This window comes from Sus scrofa, chromosome 1 (genome assembly GCF_054392235.1).
Source record: "Sus scrofa isolate SSC_HxYL_T2T_F1_AM1 chromosome 1, Sscrofa_HxYL_maternal_Yorkshire_Landrace_v2.0, whole genome shotgun sequence".
Lineage (NCBI taxonomy): Eukaryota > Metazoa > Chordata > Mammalia > Artiodactyla > Suidae > Sus > Sus scrofa.
The window spans coordinates 281,842,166-281,857,432 of record NC_139383.1 but is presented as its reverse complement, the minus strand read 5'-3'; the positions used below and the strand labels follow the sequence as shown (position 1 = coordinate 281,857,432).

The window sequence follows — 15,267 nt, the reverse complement described above, 5'->3', positions numbered from 1 at the left end:
CAAGTCGAGACGTTTGGAGTTCCAGTGCGGTGGGAAGCCACTGGAAACTTTAAGCAGGAGAGTGACATCATCTGATTTATGCTTTTAAAAGCTCACGCTGGCAGCTGTGTTCCTCCTTCTCAGCCACCATTAAATTCCCCCCGGCCTACGCTGCTCCTAGCCCATAGTGAGTGTTCAAAATAAGTGTTGAATGAACGCATTCCCCCGACTTCCTGTGTGACCTGGAGGTAGTCACTTCTTTCTCTGTACCTTAGTTTCCTCACCCTAAAAAGAACGATAGGGGGGAATGTCACACCGGAGTGGGCTGGACTAGACTCGGGTTACCCGCCTCCCCGAGCGCTCCGAGACCCGAGTCCCCCGACCCAGGAAGGGAATTGCAAACCTCCCCACTCCCCAACTCCGGGACCCCAACGAACGCTCAGCGGCCCCGCCCCGCCCTGTACCGCGGTCCGAAGGATGCTGCAGCCTCAGGGGCGGAACCTGCAGGCGAGCGCCCGCGCCCCCTCTCGGATTGGGTGCAGTCGGGACCTGCACTACGCGATTGGTCAGCTCAGGAGCAGGGGCGGGGCCTGGCTCCTGCAGCCGGGCTGCCGGGCGGCGGGGGACGCGGCCAGTGCCCGAGAAGCTGCTGCGGGGGCGATGGCCGCACCGAGCCCGGGGCCCCGCGAGGTAGGTGCAGACCCTAGAGAGGACAGGAAAGGAAAGGGTTGGAGGGCAAGGGCCGGGCCGCCCCTCCCCGTGCGGGGCGGACACACCCCCATCCAAGCCCAGCAGGGGTCCTGCACTGGGCGGGACTGGGACACGCCCCACATGGGGCCGCAGGTCTGATGCGGGGAGTCTGGCGGGTGTTCCCCGAGAACTTGCTCAGTTTCCTCTCGGAGAAAATGGAGACGGTCATAAAAGCTTCTCCTTCATGAGGCTGTTAGGAGGTCAAGCTCTCAGCCAGTGCTGGGCACATGGTGGGTGCTCTCTCTGCTAACGGGTCAGCAGCTATGATCTCAGCTTCTTACTGACCCTCCTCACTGGGCTGGAGAAACTTGGCAAAGGCGAGCGGAATAAATTATTGAATCACTGACATCACAGCTCCTACTATGAAGAGTTTCTGTGCAAGGAGCTCAAACTCAACAGCAACAACAGTTACTACCTGCCATGAAGGAGTTATTATAGTTCCCATTCTACAGATGAGAAAACGAGATGTAGAAAGGTTAGTGACTTAGCTAAGGTTACACAGCTGCTGAGAAGAGTCAGTCAGTCCTGGACCAGGCTTGGCTGCAGAAGGAATGCTCTACACACTGATTATAATAACCATCACTCTTACAAAAGAAGGAAGAAACAAAAAAGAAAGGAAGGAAGTAAAAAAGGAAAGAAAGGGAGAGAAAGAAAGAAATTCACAGAATATTGTAAAGCAACTATAATAGAAAAAAATTAAAATCTTACCCCCAAAAATAATAACCATCACTATTTTGGGTGCTGATCGCCTGCCAGGCACCATCCCCTCACAACACCCAGTGAGATGGGTACCAGCTTTATCTGCGTTTTACAGCCGAGGAAACTGAGGCAGAGAGAGATGAGGGGAGAGCTGGCAAGCACTGTCTGTGGGACTCCCAGCAGGATCTTTCCCCTGCAGGATGCTGCCACCTGCTCATTGCTTCTGGTGCCTCCCACCCCAGGTCCTGGCTCTTTCCCCGGAGGCTGGATGCAGAGCTTCCACCTCAAGCTCTGGCCGCCGTGGCCTCCTCTGGCGTCTACGAGAAAGGCAGTCTCGCCTGGGCCTGTTTGAGGTGGGCCCAGAGCATGAGCTGCACCCACTGACGTGTATGATGCAGGCAGGGCTGTGGGCTGCCATTCAAGTGTCCATGGACCATCCGCCCACGGTGAGTGGCCAGTCTCTCCCATGCACCTCCACAGCACTGACAGCAAGGCCGGGCTGCTGCCCTGTCCCGTTAATGCTGCAGGGCTGGGGATCAGAGCAGGCTAGAAGCGGAGGAAGGCAGGGGCTTTGTGCAGGAAGGGAGGGACATTCTTGGGTGGGGGCTGAAGCCAGGAAACCGTGAAGCCAGAAAGCCCAGGGTCCATTGGGAGTGTGAGGAACCACTCTGACCCAGGTGGTTGCTGTGTGATTCTAGATGGGCCTCTGCCTCTCTCTGGGCCTCAGTGTCCCCATCTGTATAATGGGAGGCAGGATTGACTCCTTGGTCTCAAGCCCTCCCAGTTCTGCCAGGGTGTAAGGTGGAGAAGGGACCCCACCCCCACCCCATCAGCCTGGCCCATCCTCCCCGGAGTTCAGGCTGGAGCCAGGCTGGCTCAGCAGAAAGGGTCGCCCACTGCAAGCTCAGCAGCTGGACGGGCCCTGGGTGAGCATGTGTGTTGTTTGTGTGTGTGCACACGTGTGCATAGAGTGACCACATCCCCTGAGCTAGGTCTTGGCACAGGGACCTAGAGGTCCAGGGAGAGTGCAGGAGTCCTTTAACTCTCTCCACCTGCTGAAAATCTTCCATGGCTCCCCAGTGCCCCAATACAACATGGCCTCAGGGTCCCGCTGGCTCAAGCACAAGGGCCGACTGTCCAGCCTCCTTCCCAATCCACCCCTCCCTTCCCCACGTCTGTCGCCTGGGCTCTCCTTCCCTTCCTGGTGAGCCCCCTGCTTCTCCTCTCCACTACCCTTCAGATTTCAACTTAGGGGCCACCTCCTCCAGGGAGCTTTCTCAGATCCTGCTCCTCCCAGGCTGAATCAGGCACTAGTAGCTCCTGCTAGGCTGAGTTCCCAGGCTTCAAGTCCAGCCCCATATACTGGGAGGGCACCCGGTGGCACTTGGCCAACACGGGCCGGGGCGCATGTGGCAGGCTTTAACTCAGAGGCTGGTGCTAGGGACCCAACTGTGGATGGGACACACCTAAGACCTGCCTCAGGTCACTGTCATCCTCCCTCCAGCTCTGCGAGGGCTAGCCACTCCGGAGCACCCGGTGTGGTCCCCACGCACTGGGAGAATCGAATGGGGGAAGAGGGTGAGGCCAGGTGCAGGTGGCTTGGAGCCCCTGCACTGGCAGTGGGTGCCTGAGACTCTCTGTAAGCCCCTCTGCTCTTTGCTCCAGGGCCTGCCCACGGAGGAGGATTTCGCAGAGGTCCTGACCCAGGTTCACGAGGTAGGAAGCCCAAGACTGCTGCAAGGAAGGGAGTGTGTTCCTCTCCGCCTCGGTTTCCCCGTCTATGCAGCGGGAGGAACCTACGACCCCGGGCCTTGCAGGATTGGTGTGCTTTTCCCCGACCCTCTGCCCTAGGGCCAACTGCACACGCCTGGACCCACGGACACTCTTGGGGCTGTTCTTCCTCCTCGCAGGGCTTCGAGCTGGGCACCCTGGCTGGCCCTGCCTTCGCGCGACTGCGGCGCTCCCTAGGGCTGGCAGAGGAGGACTATCAGGCCTCGCTGGGACCCGGAGGCCCCTACCTGCAGTTCCTCAGCACCTCCAAGAGCAAGGCCAGCTTCTTCCTGTCGTGAGCTGGCGCCAGGGGTGGGGCAGGGGTGGGGTAGAGTAGGAGTCTGGTCGGAGGTGGAAGGGGAAGCTTGGTAGAAAGATGGAATGAATGGCCAGATGAGGGAGCGTCAGGGCCAGACAGAGGTCAGAAGGAGGGGAGAGACTGCGGCCGAGGGCGGGAGGCAAGAGGGCGGTGGGGAGGCGGCCCCCTGCCCCGCCTGGTCAGTGACCTCTCCCTCTCCCGCCCCAGCCACGACCAGCGCTTCTTCCTAAAGACCCAGAGGCGCCGGGAGGTGCGGGCGCTGCTCACCCACCTGCCCCGCTACGTGCAGCACCTGCAGCGGCACCCACACTCACTGCTGGCGCGGTTGCTGGGTACGAGGGACCCAGGGACCCAGGACAGCGGGGCGCGGGGGAGGGGTGAAGACAGAGAACGAGAAGGGGAGGGGGCCAGGGTGTGGGACGGTTCCAGGATCCGGGGAGGGAGGGACCTGAGCCCGAGCAGGGTGGAGGGGACTGGACGGGAGGCGGGGCCAGCTGGGGGGAGTGTACAGTGAGGGGGCGGGTCCTAGAGGCAAGGTAGGAGGGGCGGGGGAATCGGTGGGCGGGACCAGTACCTGGGGCGGGGCCCCAAGGGGGCGAGGTTGGGATTGGACACTCCTGGGAGGAGGTTATGTGGGCAGAGCCGGGCCTGGGGACGCGGCGTCTCGGGGGCTAAATCTAGGGAACAGTCGAGTTGAGACCCCGCCCCAAGATGAGGAGGGGCCCCGGGGGCGTGGCCTGAAGGCTCGGGATGCGGCAGATCTCAAGAAGGAGGCGTGGCCTGGAATGGGACAGGGGCGGAAGGGACCCCGGGTTGCCAAGTTTGGGTCCCCTCACCTGGAGCCCTCTCCCCTTTCAGGAGTGCACAGCCTGCGGGTGGCCCGGGGAAAGAAGGTGGGTGAGCCGAGGCGAGGGGGCCGGGCCGGAGGGGGCGGCTGGCGGGTGAGAGCCTGTCCTCCCTCACTCCCTACCCCCCTCCCCAGAAATACTTCATCATCATGCAGAACGTCTTCTACCCCACCGGCCGCATCTCCGAGAGGTGAGTCTGCCTCCCAGGGCCCGGGCGCCCCCCGAATGTGCCACCTGAAGCACCCTCACCTAATAAATAGATCGTGAAACCGAGGTCCAGTGAGAAAGGATGTTCCCAAGATCTCCTAACGGGTCGATACCCACGATCAGCATCTCTTGAGCACTCAGTATGCAGGGGGCGCTTGGCGCTCATTATCGTCTTTGAGCGGGAGGTGTCCTTGTCGTTCCAATTTTGTCAATGAGGAACCGAGGAGGGGAAAGCCACTCAGCAGCTCTTTGCGGCGCAGGGGTTCGAATCCAGCCTCTGATTGCCCATGGCCAGCCGAGCCTCCTAGCCCTGCCTCTGCCCGAAAGCTCCACAGTGATGCTCCCCCAGGGCCACGGACTTCCTCGTGTCCTCTGGTGCTGCTTCTAGGGCTGGACCCCTGTGTCTGGGATACCCCAGGGATAGCTGTGCCAAGAGACAGGTCCAGGCAGGAGGAAAGCCTGGACTGGGCATTGAAGGGCCCCAGTTGGAAGTCCTGCTCTGCCTTGCACTCACGGTGTGGTCTTGGGGGGGAAAGAAGCTACCTTTCTGAGCCTTTTTCTTCATCTCTGACATGGGGACAGCAATGGAATTGGGCTGTGCTGCGGACTGAACAGCACACAGTGGAGGCTCTTGTTCCTTATTATTCCCTTGTGAGAGTCCTTGTATATCTCAGGTGTGTATAACGTTGAATTCTGTCCCCCCACCCCGCCTGCCCCCGCAGGTATGACATCAAAGGCTGCGAGGTGAGCCGCTGGGTGGAGCCTGTCCCTGAGGGCAGCCCCCTTGTCCTGGTGCTGAAAGACCTCAACTTTCAGGACAAAACCATCAACCTGGGTGAGCCAAGGGGGGGTCAGTCCCTGTCTAGTCTTCCTCCATTTAGAGTCAGGTCGGAAGGGGGTCCCTGGAACCACTCTCTTCCTGAGTCATTAAGAGCCCAGATCCTGGAGTCAGGCAGAGAATCCTGAATCCTAGCGCCACAACTTTCTAGCCAGGTGACTGAGGCGACTTACAGATGAGTTTCCTCGTCTGTGACATGGGACAGTAATGATCCCTGCCCTCCTGGGGCAGATGCGTGTGGAGCCCTCAGCACCTTGCCTGGCGCACGACGAGCACTCAGGTGGGGGCACTGATGCTCCGGCAGGGCCCCAGCGGAGCTGGCTCCTCCGCCAGATGGAACTGGACACCGCCTTCCTCCGGGAGCTCAACGTGCTGGATTACAGCCTTCTGATGGCCTTCCAGCACCTCCACGAGGATGAGAAGGGCCTGGGCAGTAGCCTCATCTTCCGCACAGCCAGGTGGGCCCCCCAGAGGCAACAGCAAGGATGAGGTGATGAGAGCATGGAAAAGACAGACCGCGAGGTGGAGGAACACAGGCAAAGGCTCTTAGGCTGCAAAGTGACGTGTGTGTGGACGGTGGAGGGCTGGGGAAGCCTGGTGGGCAGGCGGGGGCAGTGGGCACGGGTGGACTACAGCAGGGAAAAGAACAGGTGAGATCTAATTGGACAAGGGCTTCAGGGCTGATTTGAAGATTCGGCCCATTTTCCAGAAGGGGATGTGGAGCTGTTGGAGGCTTCAGACCTATTTAATTGGCTCTAGAAAAAGCCTTTGCCGGAGTTCCCGTCGTGGCTCAGTGGTTAACGAATCTGACTAGGAACGATGAGGTTGTGGGTTCGATCCCTGCCCTTGCTCAGTGGGTTAAGGATCCGGCGTTTCCATGAGCTGTGGTGTAGGTTGCAGACACGGCTCGGATCCCGCGTTGCTCTGGGTGTAGGCTGGCAGCTACAGCTCCGATTCGACCCCTAGCCTGGGAACCTCCATATGCCACGGGTGCAGCCCAAGAAATGGGAAAAAGACAAAAAAAAAAAAAAAAAAAAAAAAGAAAAGAAAAAAAAGAAAAAGCCTTTACCACTTCAGCCAGTCATTCCACGTGAGGACACTGAGGTCACCACCATTGGCGCCATTGTCATGTTCTCGTCCTCATTATTTTTTTCTCTTTTGGCCACCCCACGGCACTTGGAATTCCAGGCCAGGGGTCAGATCCGAGACGCAGTTGCGACCTACAGTGCAGCTATGGCCATGCTGGGTTCTTAACCCACTGGGGACCCAACCAGGGGCTGGGGACCCAACTTGTGTCCCAGTGCTGCAGGGATGCTGCCAATCCTGTTGCACTACAGCCAGAGCTCCCGTCGTGTTGCCTTCCCCTTGCATGCTGTCCATCCTTGCATGCTGACCCAGGACGTCGTTGAGAGGGTGGGTCCATTCCCATTTCAGAGGTGTGAAAAACTGAGCCTCAGAGAAAGGAGAAGTTGTACAGCATCTTCCGAGAATTCCTGTTAGTATTGGGTTAACTACTCGGATTTCAATCCTCCAAGACTCACCTTGTGGTTAAACAGAATTACTTAGGGATTGGGAGGTCCCACTGTGGCGCAGCAGAAATGAACCTGACTAGTATCCGTGGGATGCAGGTCTGATTCCCGGCCTCGCTCAGTGGGTTAAGGGTCCAACGTTGCCATGAGCTGTGGTGTAGGTCACAGACACGGCTCAGATCCAGATGCACGGCTGTGGCTGTGGTGTAGGTCAGCAGCTGTAGCTCCGATTTGACCCCTAGCCTGGGAACTTCCATATGCTGCAGGTGCAGCTCTAAGAAGCAATAAAATAAAATAAAATAAAATAAAAGCATTTTTTTAAAGAAAGAATCACTCAGGGATTAAGACAAGCACTTTAGGAGTTCCCATCATGGCTCAGCAGGTCAAGAATGCAACGTAGTGCCTGTGAGGATACGGGTTTGATCCCTGGCCTCCCTAAGTGGGTTAAGAATCCAGCGTTACCATAAGCTGCAGCATAGGTCAGAGATGCGGCTCAGATCTGGTGTGGCTTTGGCATAGGCTGGTAGCTGCATCTCTGATTAGACCCCTAGCCTGGGAACTTCCATATGCTGTAGGTGCAGCCCTAAAAACAAAACAAAACAACAAAATGTGCACACACACACACTCACACACTCACACACAAAGAAGATCTTTTTTAAAAAATTTAAAAAGTAAAGAAATAGATAAAAATAATTTTTGGGGGGTCTTTTTAGGGCCACACACACAGCATGTGGAGGTTCCCAGGCTAAGGGTCTAATCAGAGCTGTAGCTGCTGACCACCACAGCTCACGGCAACGCCAGATCCTTAACCCTCTGAGGGAGGCCAGGGATCGAACCCGCAACCTCATGGTTCCTAGTTGGGTTCGTTTTCACTGCCCTGCCATGGGAACTTGCAAAAATAATTTTAATGTATATTTCACTGACTTCAGACATCCAAACTTACAATCTCATCATCTAATCAATATAAACATTTTTGAGTATTTTACATTGTAATCTCATACTGTCTTGGAAATTCAGTATGTATTTTACGTTTATATTGAGCGCATCTAAATTGGGACTGGCCACATTTAAGTGCTTGGTGGCGAGCGTGGCTGGCTGGCGGCTGCCTAATGAACGGCGCAGCTTTAGACCATCTACTGCAGTGTACTCAGCTGCATGTTGAGTCCACTGGCTGGGGCACTGGGTCCACTGGCTGGGGCTCCCTGGAGGAAGCAGTAACCTCATTCTTCTGTCGGCCCCCAGGTCTATGCAAGGGGTACAGAGCCCCGAGGAGGTGGAAGCCCAGAACCGCCGGCTGCTGCCCGACGCACCCAACGCCCTACACATCCTGGACGGGCCGGAGCAGCGCTACTTCTTGGGGCTTGTGGATCTCGCCACGGTCTACGGGCTTCGCAAGCGGCTGGAGCACCTATGGAAGACGCTGTGCTATCCGGGCCGGACCTTCTCCACCGTCAGCCCGGCTCGCTACGCCCGTCGCCTCTGCCAGTGGGTAGAGGCGCACACCGAGTGACCAGCGTCCGACCACACTCTTCCCACCTGGACAATGGGCGCATGCCAGGCATGCGAGTTCCAGCCTGGCCTGGGCAGAGGGTCAGGCTCCCCTTGCCTGCTGTTCCTCCCGTTGGCCTCCTGAGGGCAGCATCCCCCTAGTTAATATGATGAACTCCTTTTGATGGCGATGCTGTGCCTGGCATCGTGCCAAGGACTCCCCTGTGTTAGCTCATTTAATCTTCGGGAAAAAAAAGTTAATATTCATTTTTTTTTTACAGCTATGAAATGAAGGCTTAAGGGGTGAAGGGACTGAGTAAGATCATTCAGCAATAAATGCTGCAACCAGCCGCCCAGTTTATCTGACCTCATAAGCCTCAGGCACACAGATGTGGGAACGGCCAATCCATGCCGACAGGGTGCATGGGTTGGGGCTCAATATACCTTTTGAACTCAGGAGCGTGTATTCTTACACACCAGCTTCTGCAGCCCTATCTTCATTGGGGAAGGAGGGCATCTGAAAGCTCCAGCCCAGCCCCCTTGTCGTCCAGATGGGGAAACTGCAGTCCAGAGACTTTAAGGGGGTTTTGCACTGGTAAGTGGCCCGAGAAGCCAGGCCTCCCAATCCTCTGCCCCTGGCTCAGGCAGGGCCCACTGGCCTCAGGCTGGGGTGGCCCCCCTCCCTCCTGCTCCTCTACGGATGCAAGTGGGGTATTGAGGCCGTCCTGCAGCACTGGGATGCATTAGATTGGGGTCCACTATTGACCTTGAATAAGATCTGCCCGCCTCTGGGTGTCACTTTTATCATCTATGACATGGGAGCAGAGGTTTGTGGTCAGACCAGGCGACGTGGACACACAGATGTCACCGGAAGCAGAGAAGCAAATTGCCTGCCTAGCCCCTGGTCATTCCTTCTCCCTCCTCCAGGAAACTCCAGCCTTCCCTCTGACCCCCGGCCAGTCAGATCGTGGCCAAGTGGGCCTTTCTTCTAGAGCTTCTTTGGGACCTGGCTGTGTGACCAGGACAAGGTGCTAAACTTCTCTGTGCCTCAGTGGTCTAATCTTTAAAATGGAAATATCTAACTCATTAAATATTTATTGAGCACCTGCTATGCGACAGGTCCTCTGCTGGGAAATGGGGGCCTGGGGTGGAGCAAGATACCTAGATTCCACTTCCACAGAACTCACAGTTGGGGGACAGTGACAAAAGCAACCTGGTGTGACAAAGCCTTGCGAAGGAACATGGGGACGTGGGACTCAGGGAAGGAGCCCCTACCTCGTTATTTGATGGGGTGGGAACTCTCACTTCTGAACTGAGACCAGAAGAATCAGAAGCAGCCCTGAGTGGGTCCCAGGCCGAGGACACAGCAAAGATCTGGGGAAAAAGAGAGCCTGGCTTTTGAGGATAATATTGCACCATGGTTGCTGTTCAGGGTGTAGGGGGAGGGGCAGTGTGGTGGGAGGGGGCTGGCCCCCAGGACTGGATGACTCCAGACCTTAGGGTAGCCACTCAGTTGCATCCAACACTGCTCTGCCCTTGACCTTCAGAGAAAATGAGGGGAAATTGCTGGTAGAGTAGGGAGAGGAAAGGGAAAATTTTTTCTTTCTCTCTCTTTTTTTTTTTTTTTTTTTTTTTTGGTCTTTTCTAGGGTTGCACCCATGGCATATGGAAGTTCCCAGGCTAGGGGGTCTAATCGGAACTGTAGCTGCCGGTCTACAGCCACAGCAACACTGGAGCCGAGCCATGTCTGCAACCTACACCACAGCTCATGAGCAACGCTGGAACCTCAAGCCACTGAGCGAGGCCAGGGATCGAACCCTCAACCTCATGGTTGCTAGGTCGGGTTCGTTAACCACTGCGCCACGACAGGAACTCCATGTTTTTTTCTTTCATTTTTAAAAGTTTTATTGAAAAGTAGTTGATTTACAATGTTGTGATCATTTCCGCTGGGTTTTTTTTTTTTTTTTTTTTTTTTGCCCACAGCACCCCCAGGATATGGAAGTTCCATAGTCAGGGATCGAGTCCAAGCCACAGCTGTGGCACCACCAGATCCTTCTACCGCAGTACCACAGCAGGAACTCTGGAAAGGGAAGTCTCAGGGTGCAGGGCTGGAGTGCGGGTTCCTGGAATATGTGTATAATTGACCTCACCCCCAGCCGTCTGTGGGACGCTGGGCGATTACTCAACTTTTCTGAGCGGGCCCAAACCACAGAGCTTTTCTCGTTCTGGCTCAGCAGGAAGTTGAGACATAGAGTGTGGTAAGGTCGTCACTAGAGAAGTGGGTGGGTCATGGAAAGTCTGTGGTGGAAGGGCAGCATGGCAGGAAACTCGGGTTTGGCCCTATATTTCCCTGGGGTCTGGATCCGACAGGGCTGAGTTGGGTCCCTACGCTCACAGAGAGGGATGGCCCGTTCCCTCTCCACCTGGGTATCTGGCAATGGGCTGAGGCAGGGCTGAGCCTGGAAGGAAAGTGGTTTGTCCATTGTCTCATGGGGCCCAGGACTCCTGGCTCTTCTTCTTCTTTTTTTTTTTTTGTGGTCTTTTTAGGGTTGCATCCACAGCATACAGAAGTTCCCACGCTAGGGGTCGTATCGGAGCTGCAGCTGCAGCCACAGCAACACAGGATCTGAGCCGTGTCTGCAACCTACACTGCAGTTTGTGGCAATGCCAGATCCTTACCCCTCTGAACAGGGCCAGGGATCGAACCCCAATCGTCATGGATGCTAGTTGGGTTTGTTACCCTTGAGCCACACAGGAACTCCCTCCTGGCTCTTCTAAGTGGCTCATTCAACAGACATTATCTAGAGATTCTCACTTTTTTTTTTTTGGTCTTTTTGCCTTTTCTAGGGCTGCTTCCCACGGCATATGGAGGGTCCCAGGCCAGGGGTCTAATCGGAGCTGTAGCCACTGGCCTACACCAGAGCCACAGCAACGCAGGATCCAAGCTACGTCTGTGACCTACACCATAGCTCACAGCAATGCCAGGTCCTTAACGCACTGAGCAAGGCCAGGGATCGAACCCGCAACCATCTAGGGATTCTCTTGTGGTGCAGCGGATTAAGGATCTGGCCCTGTTACTGCAGTGGCTTGGGTTTGATGCCTGGCTGGGAAACTTCCACATGTTTCAGGTTTGGCCAAAAAAAAAAAAAAAAAAAAAAAAAAAAAAAAAGACATTTGGGAGTTCCTGCTGTGGCTCAAAGGTAATGAACCTGACTAGTAGCCATGAATGAGCACGTGGTTTGATCCCTGGCCCCACTCAGGAGGTTAAGGATCCGGTGTTGCCACGAGCTGTGGTGTATGTCACAGACACAGGGATCCTGCATTGCTGCGGCTGTGGCATAGGCTGGCAGCCAAAGCCCTGTTGAGACCCCTAGCCTGGGAACCTCTATATGTGGCCCTAAAAAGACAACAACAACAACAACAAAGACATTTGCGCAGGTGTTGGAAATGCCCTGAGAACACAAGTGGATCCTAGAGGCTAATGGGCAGGTGGACCGCAAACAGGAAAGCCAGTTAATACACATTGACAAGTACCGTGAAAAAAATAAATCAAGGTGGGACAAGAGGGATGGGGCTGTGATGTAGGGTAGAGGACCTGGCGAGAGCCTTTCTGAGGATATTTGAGCTGAATGACAAGTAGAGCTGGCCATGTGAATAGACAAGTCCAGGCAGAGGATGTGACAAGTGCAAAGGTCCTGAGGCAGGAAGGAGCGCATCAAGATTGAGGATCAGAACGGCAGCCAGGGTGGGTGGATGGTGACTGAGGAGGCAGGTGTTCAGACCGCGCAGGGACTTGCAGATCAGGGTAAGGAGAGAGGACTTTTGCCAAAACCAAGTTGAAGAGCTTCATTTGAGGCTATGGGATGACCCAGAGTCAGTTCCATGGTGGATGTGACAGCTTTATCTCCTCTGGGAGCCTAGGACATATGGGTACGTCCCTGTCTCCATGGGGTCCTAGCCAGCAGGGATTTGCCTCCCTTTGGAAGGAATTGTCACTTCCCTAGCCTTTGTGGGTGATCAGTGAATCCATAGGGAAGGTATCACATTTTCCCCTTGGGGCTGAGTCTATGAGGAGGGTTTTATTTATTTATTTATTTATTTTGGCTGCACCCGTGGCATATGGAAGTTCCCTGGCTAGGGGTCAATTTGGAGCTGCAGCTGCAGTCAGAGCTTACACCACAGAAACTCAGGATCCGAGCTACCTCCTTGAGCTACACCACAACTTGTGGCAATGTCAGATCCTTAACCCACTAAGCAAGGCATTCTTATGGACATTGCGTTGGGTCCTTAACCCATGGAGCCACAGTGGGAACTCCGCCCCCCCCCAAAAAAACAGTTTAGATGGGAAGTATGCTCTCCACCTCACTGCAGGCCCACCCCTCCCTCTTGCCTTGTATCTGCCCCTTCAAACCTTTCTGGCCCCAGAACACACTTGAGTCTTAAATTCCTGAGGGATCCATGTGAGCCTTCAAATGGGACACATTTCAGCACCTGCAGGGACCCTACACTGAGCTGGCTTTGAATTGGAGGACACTTTGAAAAGGGGGCTGTTATGCCATGATTTCTTTGGTGCTATGATTCTTACTCATCTTGTGTGAAACTCATCGGATTTAAGCTTAGCAATTCAAAGATGGAGTCCCAGTGGCCAATGGGAACTTCCATATTGGTTGTTGTGAACGGTCCAATACAGGACTGTGCGTTTTCTGAGGGTCATAAATGAAGAGTGTTGCCTTAGATAAGGGATTTGCTTCCCAGGAAAGACTTTACTGGTGAAGAAAGAGTGACAGATCGAGATGAGATCCCTTGGGGGCATCATGTTATACCCTACAGGCAGATTCCCTTAAAATGAGATCGCAGAGCTGAGCTACTTGAAGATCTTTGTTGGAAGACTCCACGCTGCTGAGAGCTCTTCCACACAGATGCTCTGTTGGAGCAGAAGCAAGTGTGTCTTTCCTTCCCACTCACCTTTGTCATGAGTCCCAGTCAGCTGAACCAGAGCCCAGTGCTCACTTGTGCTGAGACGCCACCTTCCCAAACTACTTGGAGTGTTTTTTTTAATCCCCTTTTCTATTGTTCTTACTTTGACTCATGTGTGTTGTACACTAATTGTGTGCAGTAAACCAAGTGACTTGTAAATTAAATACTGCAGGGAGTTCCTGCCGCGGTGCCTTGGTAATGAACCTGACTAGGAACCATGAGGACGCCAGTTAGACCCCTGGCCTCGCTCAGTGGGTTAAGGATCCGGCATTGCCGTGAGCTGTGGTGTAGGTCGCAGATGAGGCTTGGATCCCCGGTGGCTGTGGCTGTGGTGTAAGCCGGCAGCTGCAGCTCTGATTTAACCCCTAGCCTGGGAACCTCCATATGCCGAGGGTGTGGCCTGGAAAAGCAAAACAAATAAGTAAATCAAATACTGGCTCTGTTCTGTGTATTCCCCAGTCGTCTGATTCTCACCTGGTCTTACCACTGGGCCCTGCCACAAAACACAGGCGTTTGAGAAGGGAAAAGTAAGTGGTCAGAGCCCTGGCTCCAAAGTGAGACAGCCCAGGGTTTGGATCTTGGCTCTGCCATGTGTCCCCCCGGCTGCACTGTCTCATTGGGATGTGTGCGCTATTATTATCCCCACTGCACAGAGGGGAGAAACTGACGCTCATGTTGATAGGGATGGGGTGAACACAGGTATTTTTAGAAATCCCAATAAAGGACCACGGATAATGAGGGAAACTTAGGGGAGATCCTGTAAGTAAATCAATTGCTCACAAAAGCTATCGGGAACAAGGCAGCTTTGCTGCATTAGTGGAGCCTTGAGAACGGCCTCAGGTCGTTGGGTGGGGGATGGGATGAGGCCTGCAGGCATATTCAGACCAAGGGCAAGAATTTGAAGACCACCCTTCTGCGGATTTGAATCCACACCTTACTAAGGAGGAGCTACTACTTCCAGAAAGGAAGAGGCGGGCTTTTCCAACCCCAACTCCCCTTGGATGATAAAAGCACCAGATCCTGGAGGCAGAGCTTCCATCTCTCCAAAGCGTCCTATCCTAATAAATCTATTTCTTGCCTATCACTTTGTCTCTGGCTGAGTTCTTTCAACCTTGAGGTTGAATTCCTTCTCAGCCTCAGTGAGTCCAGACACAGAATGAGGGATTCTAATTTAAAACCGTGGGTTTACATGAGGTTGCAGGTTCGATCCCTGCGCTTACTCAGTGGGTTGACGATCTGGCACTGCCGGTGAGCTGTGGTGTAGGTCGCAGACGCGGCTCGGATCCCGCGTTGCTGGGGCTCTGGCGTAGGCTGGCAGCTACAGCTCCGATTAGACCCCTACCTAGCCTGGGAACCTCCATATGCCGCAGGAGCGGCCTAAGAAATGTCAAAAAGACCAAAAAAAAAGACCCCCAAACCTTGGGTTCAAGTCCCAGTCTAGGTTCAGGCTGGGTTCGAGTCCCCTGGTGCACGTGGGTTCAAGTCCCAACCTGTGTTCTGGCTAGGTTCAGGCCCTTAATACTGTCAGTTTCAAGGTGAAGGTCACGCCGTCAGAGGTGGTGCAGGTAAGGTTGCCAGAGAAAACACAGGGCGCCCAGTTACGGTGAGATTTCAGATTTTTTTCATATAATTATGGGCATTGGCTGTTTCTGAAATTCCAATATAAGTGAGCATCTTCTATCTTACCTCCTAAATCTGGCAACCCTACTATCTTGATACCCGGGGCCGCCTGACCCTAAAACCCCGCTTAACCCCCACCCTACCCTCGCCGGCTTCCGAAATGGAGAAGAAACTCCAGTCCGGTGGCCGGAGAACCGGGGCAGAGGTTCCGACACCCTCCAGGCTGTTTTTTCCCTCTGCGCC

At 54.8% G+C, this 15,267-nt stretch overlaps 2 protein-coding genes across 4 annotated transcripts in view; one reads left to right on the top strand and one right to left on the bottom strand.

Moving 5' to 3' along the window:
- Positions 1 to 15,267, bottom strand: part of STXBP1 (syntaxin binding protein 1) — a 775,650-nt gene that overhangs the window by 473,636 nt on the left and 286,747 nt on the right. The window lies entirely within an intron of this gene.
- PIP5KL1 (phosphatidylinositol-4-phosphate 5-kinase like 1) lies at positions 555 to 9,536 on the top strand. Of its 3 annotated transcripts, none has more exons than XR_014842179.1 (10): positions 555 to 669; positions 1,671 to 1,874; positions 3,094 to 3,144; positions 3,339 to 3,493; positions 3,725 to 3,849; positions 4,376 to 4,410; positions 4,500 to 4,555; positions 5,295 to 5,407; positions 5,642 to 5,868; positions 8,182 to 9,536. XR_014842179.1 is itself a non-coding variant. In XM_021069432.2 (10 exons), exons 1-10 carry the CDS (start codon positions 640 to 642, stop codon positions 8,447 to 8,449), a joined length of 1,191 nt encoding a protein of 396 aa, XP_020925091.1. In that variant the 5' UTR covers positions 555 to 639; the 3' UTR covers positions 8,450 to 9,536. The 3 variants fall into 3 exon arrangements, 2 of the variants coding, with proteins under 2 accessions (XP_020925091.1, XP_084875637.1); XM_021069432.2 differs by having other exon boundaries at positions 5,715 to 5,868; XM_085019511.1 differs by lacking the exon at positions 5,642 to 5,868.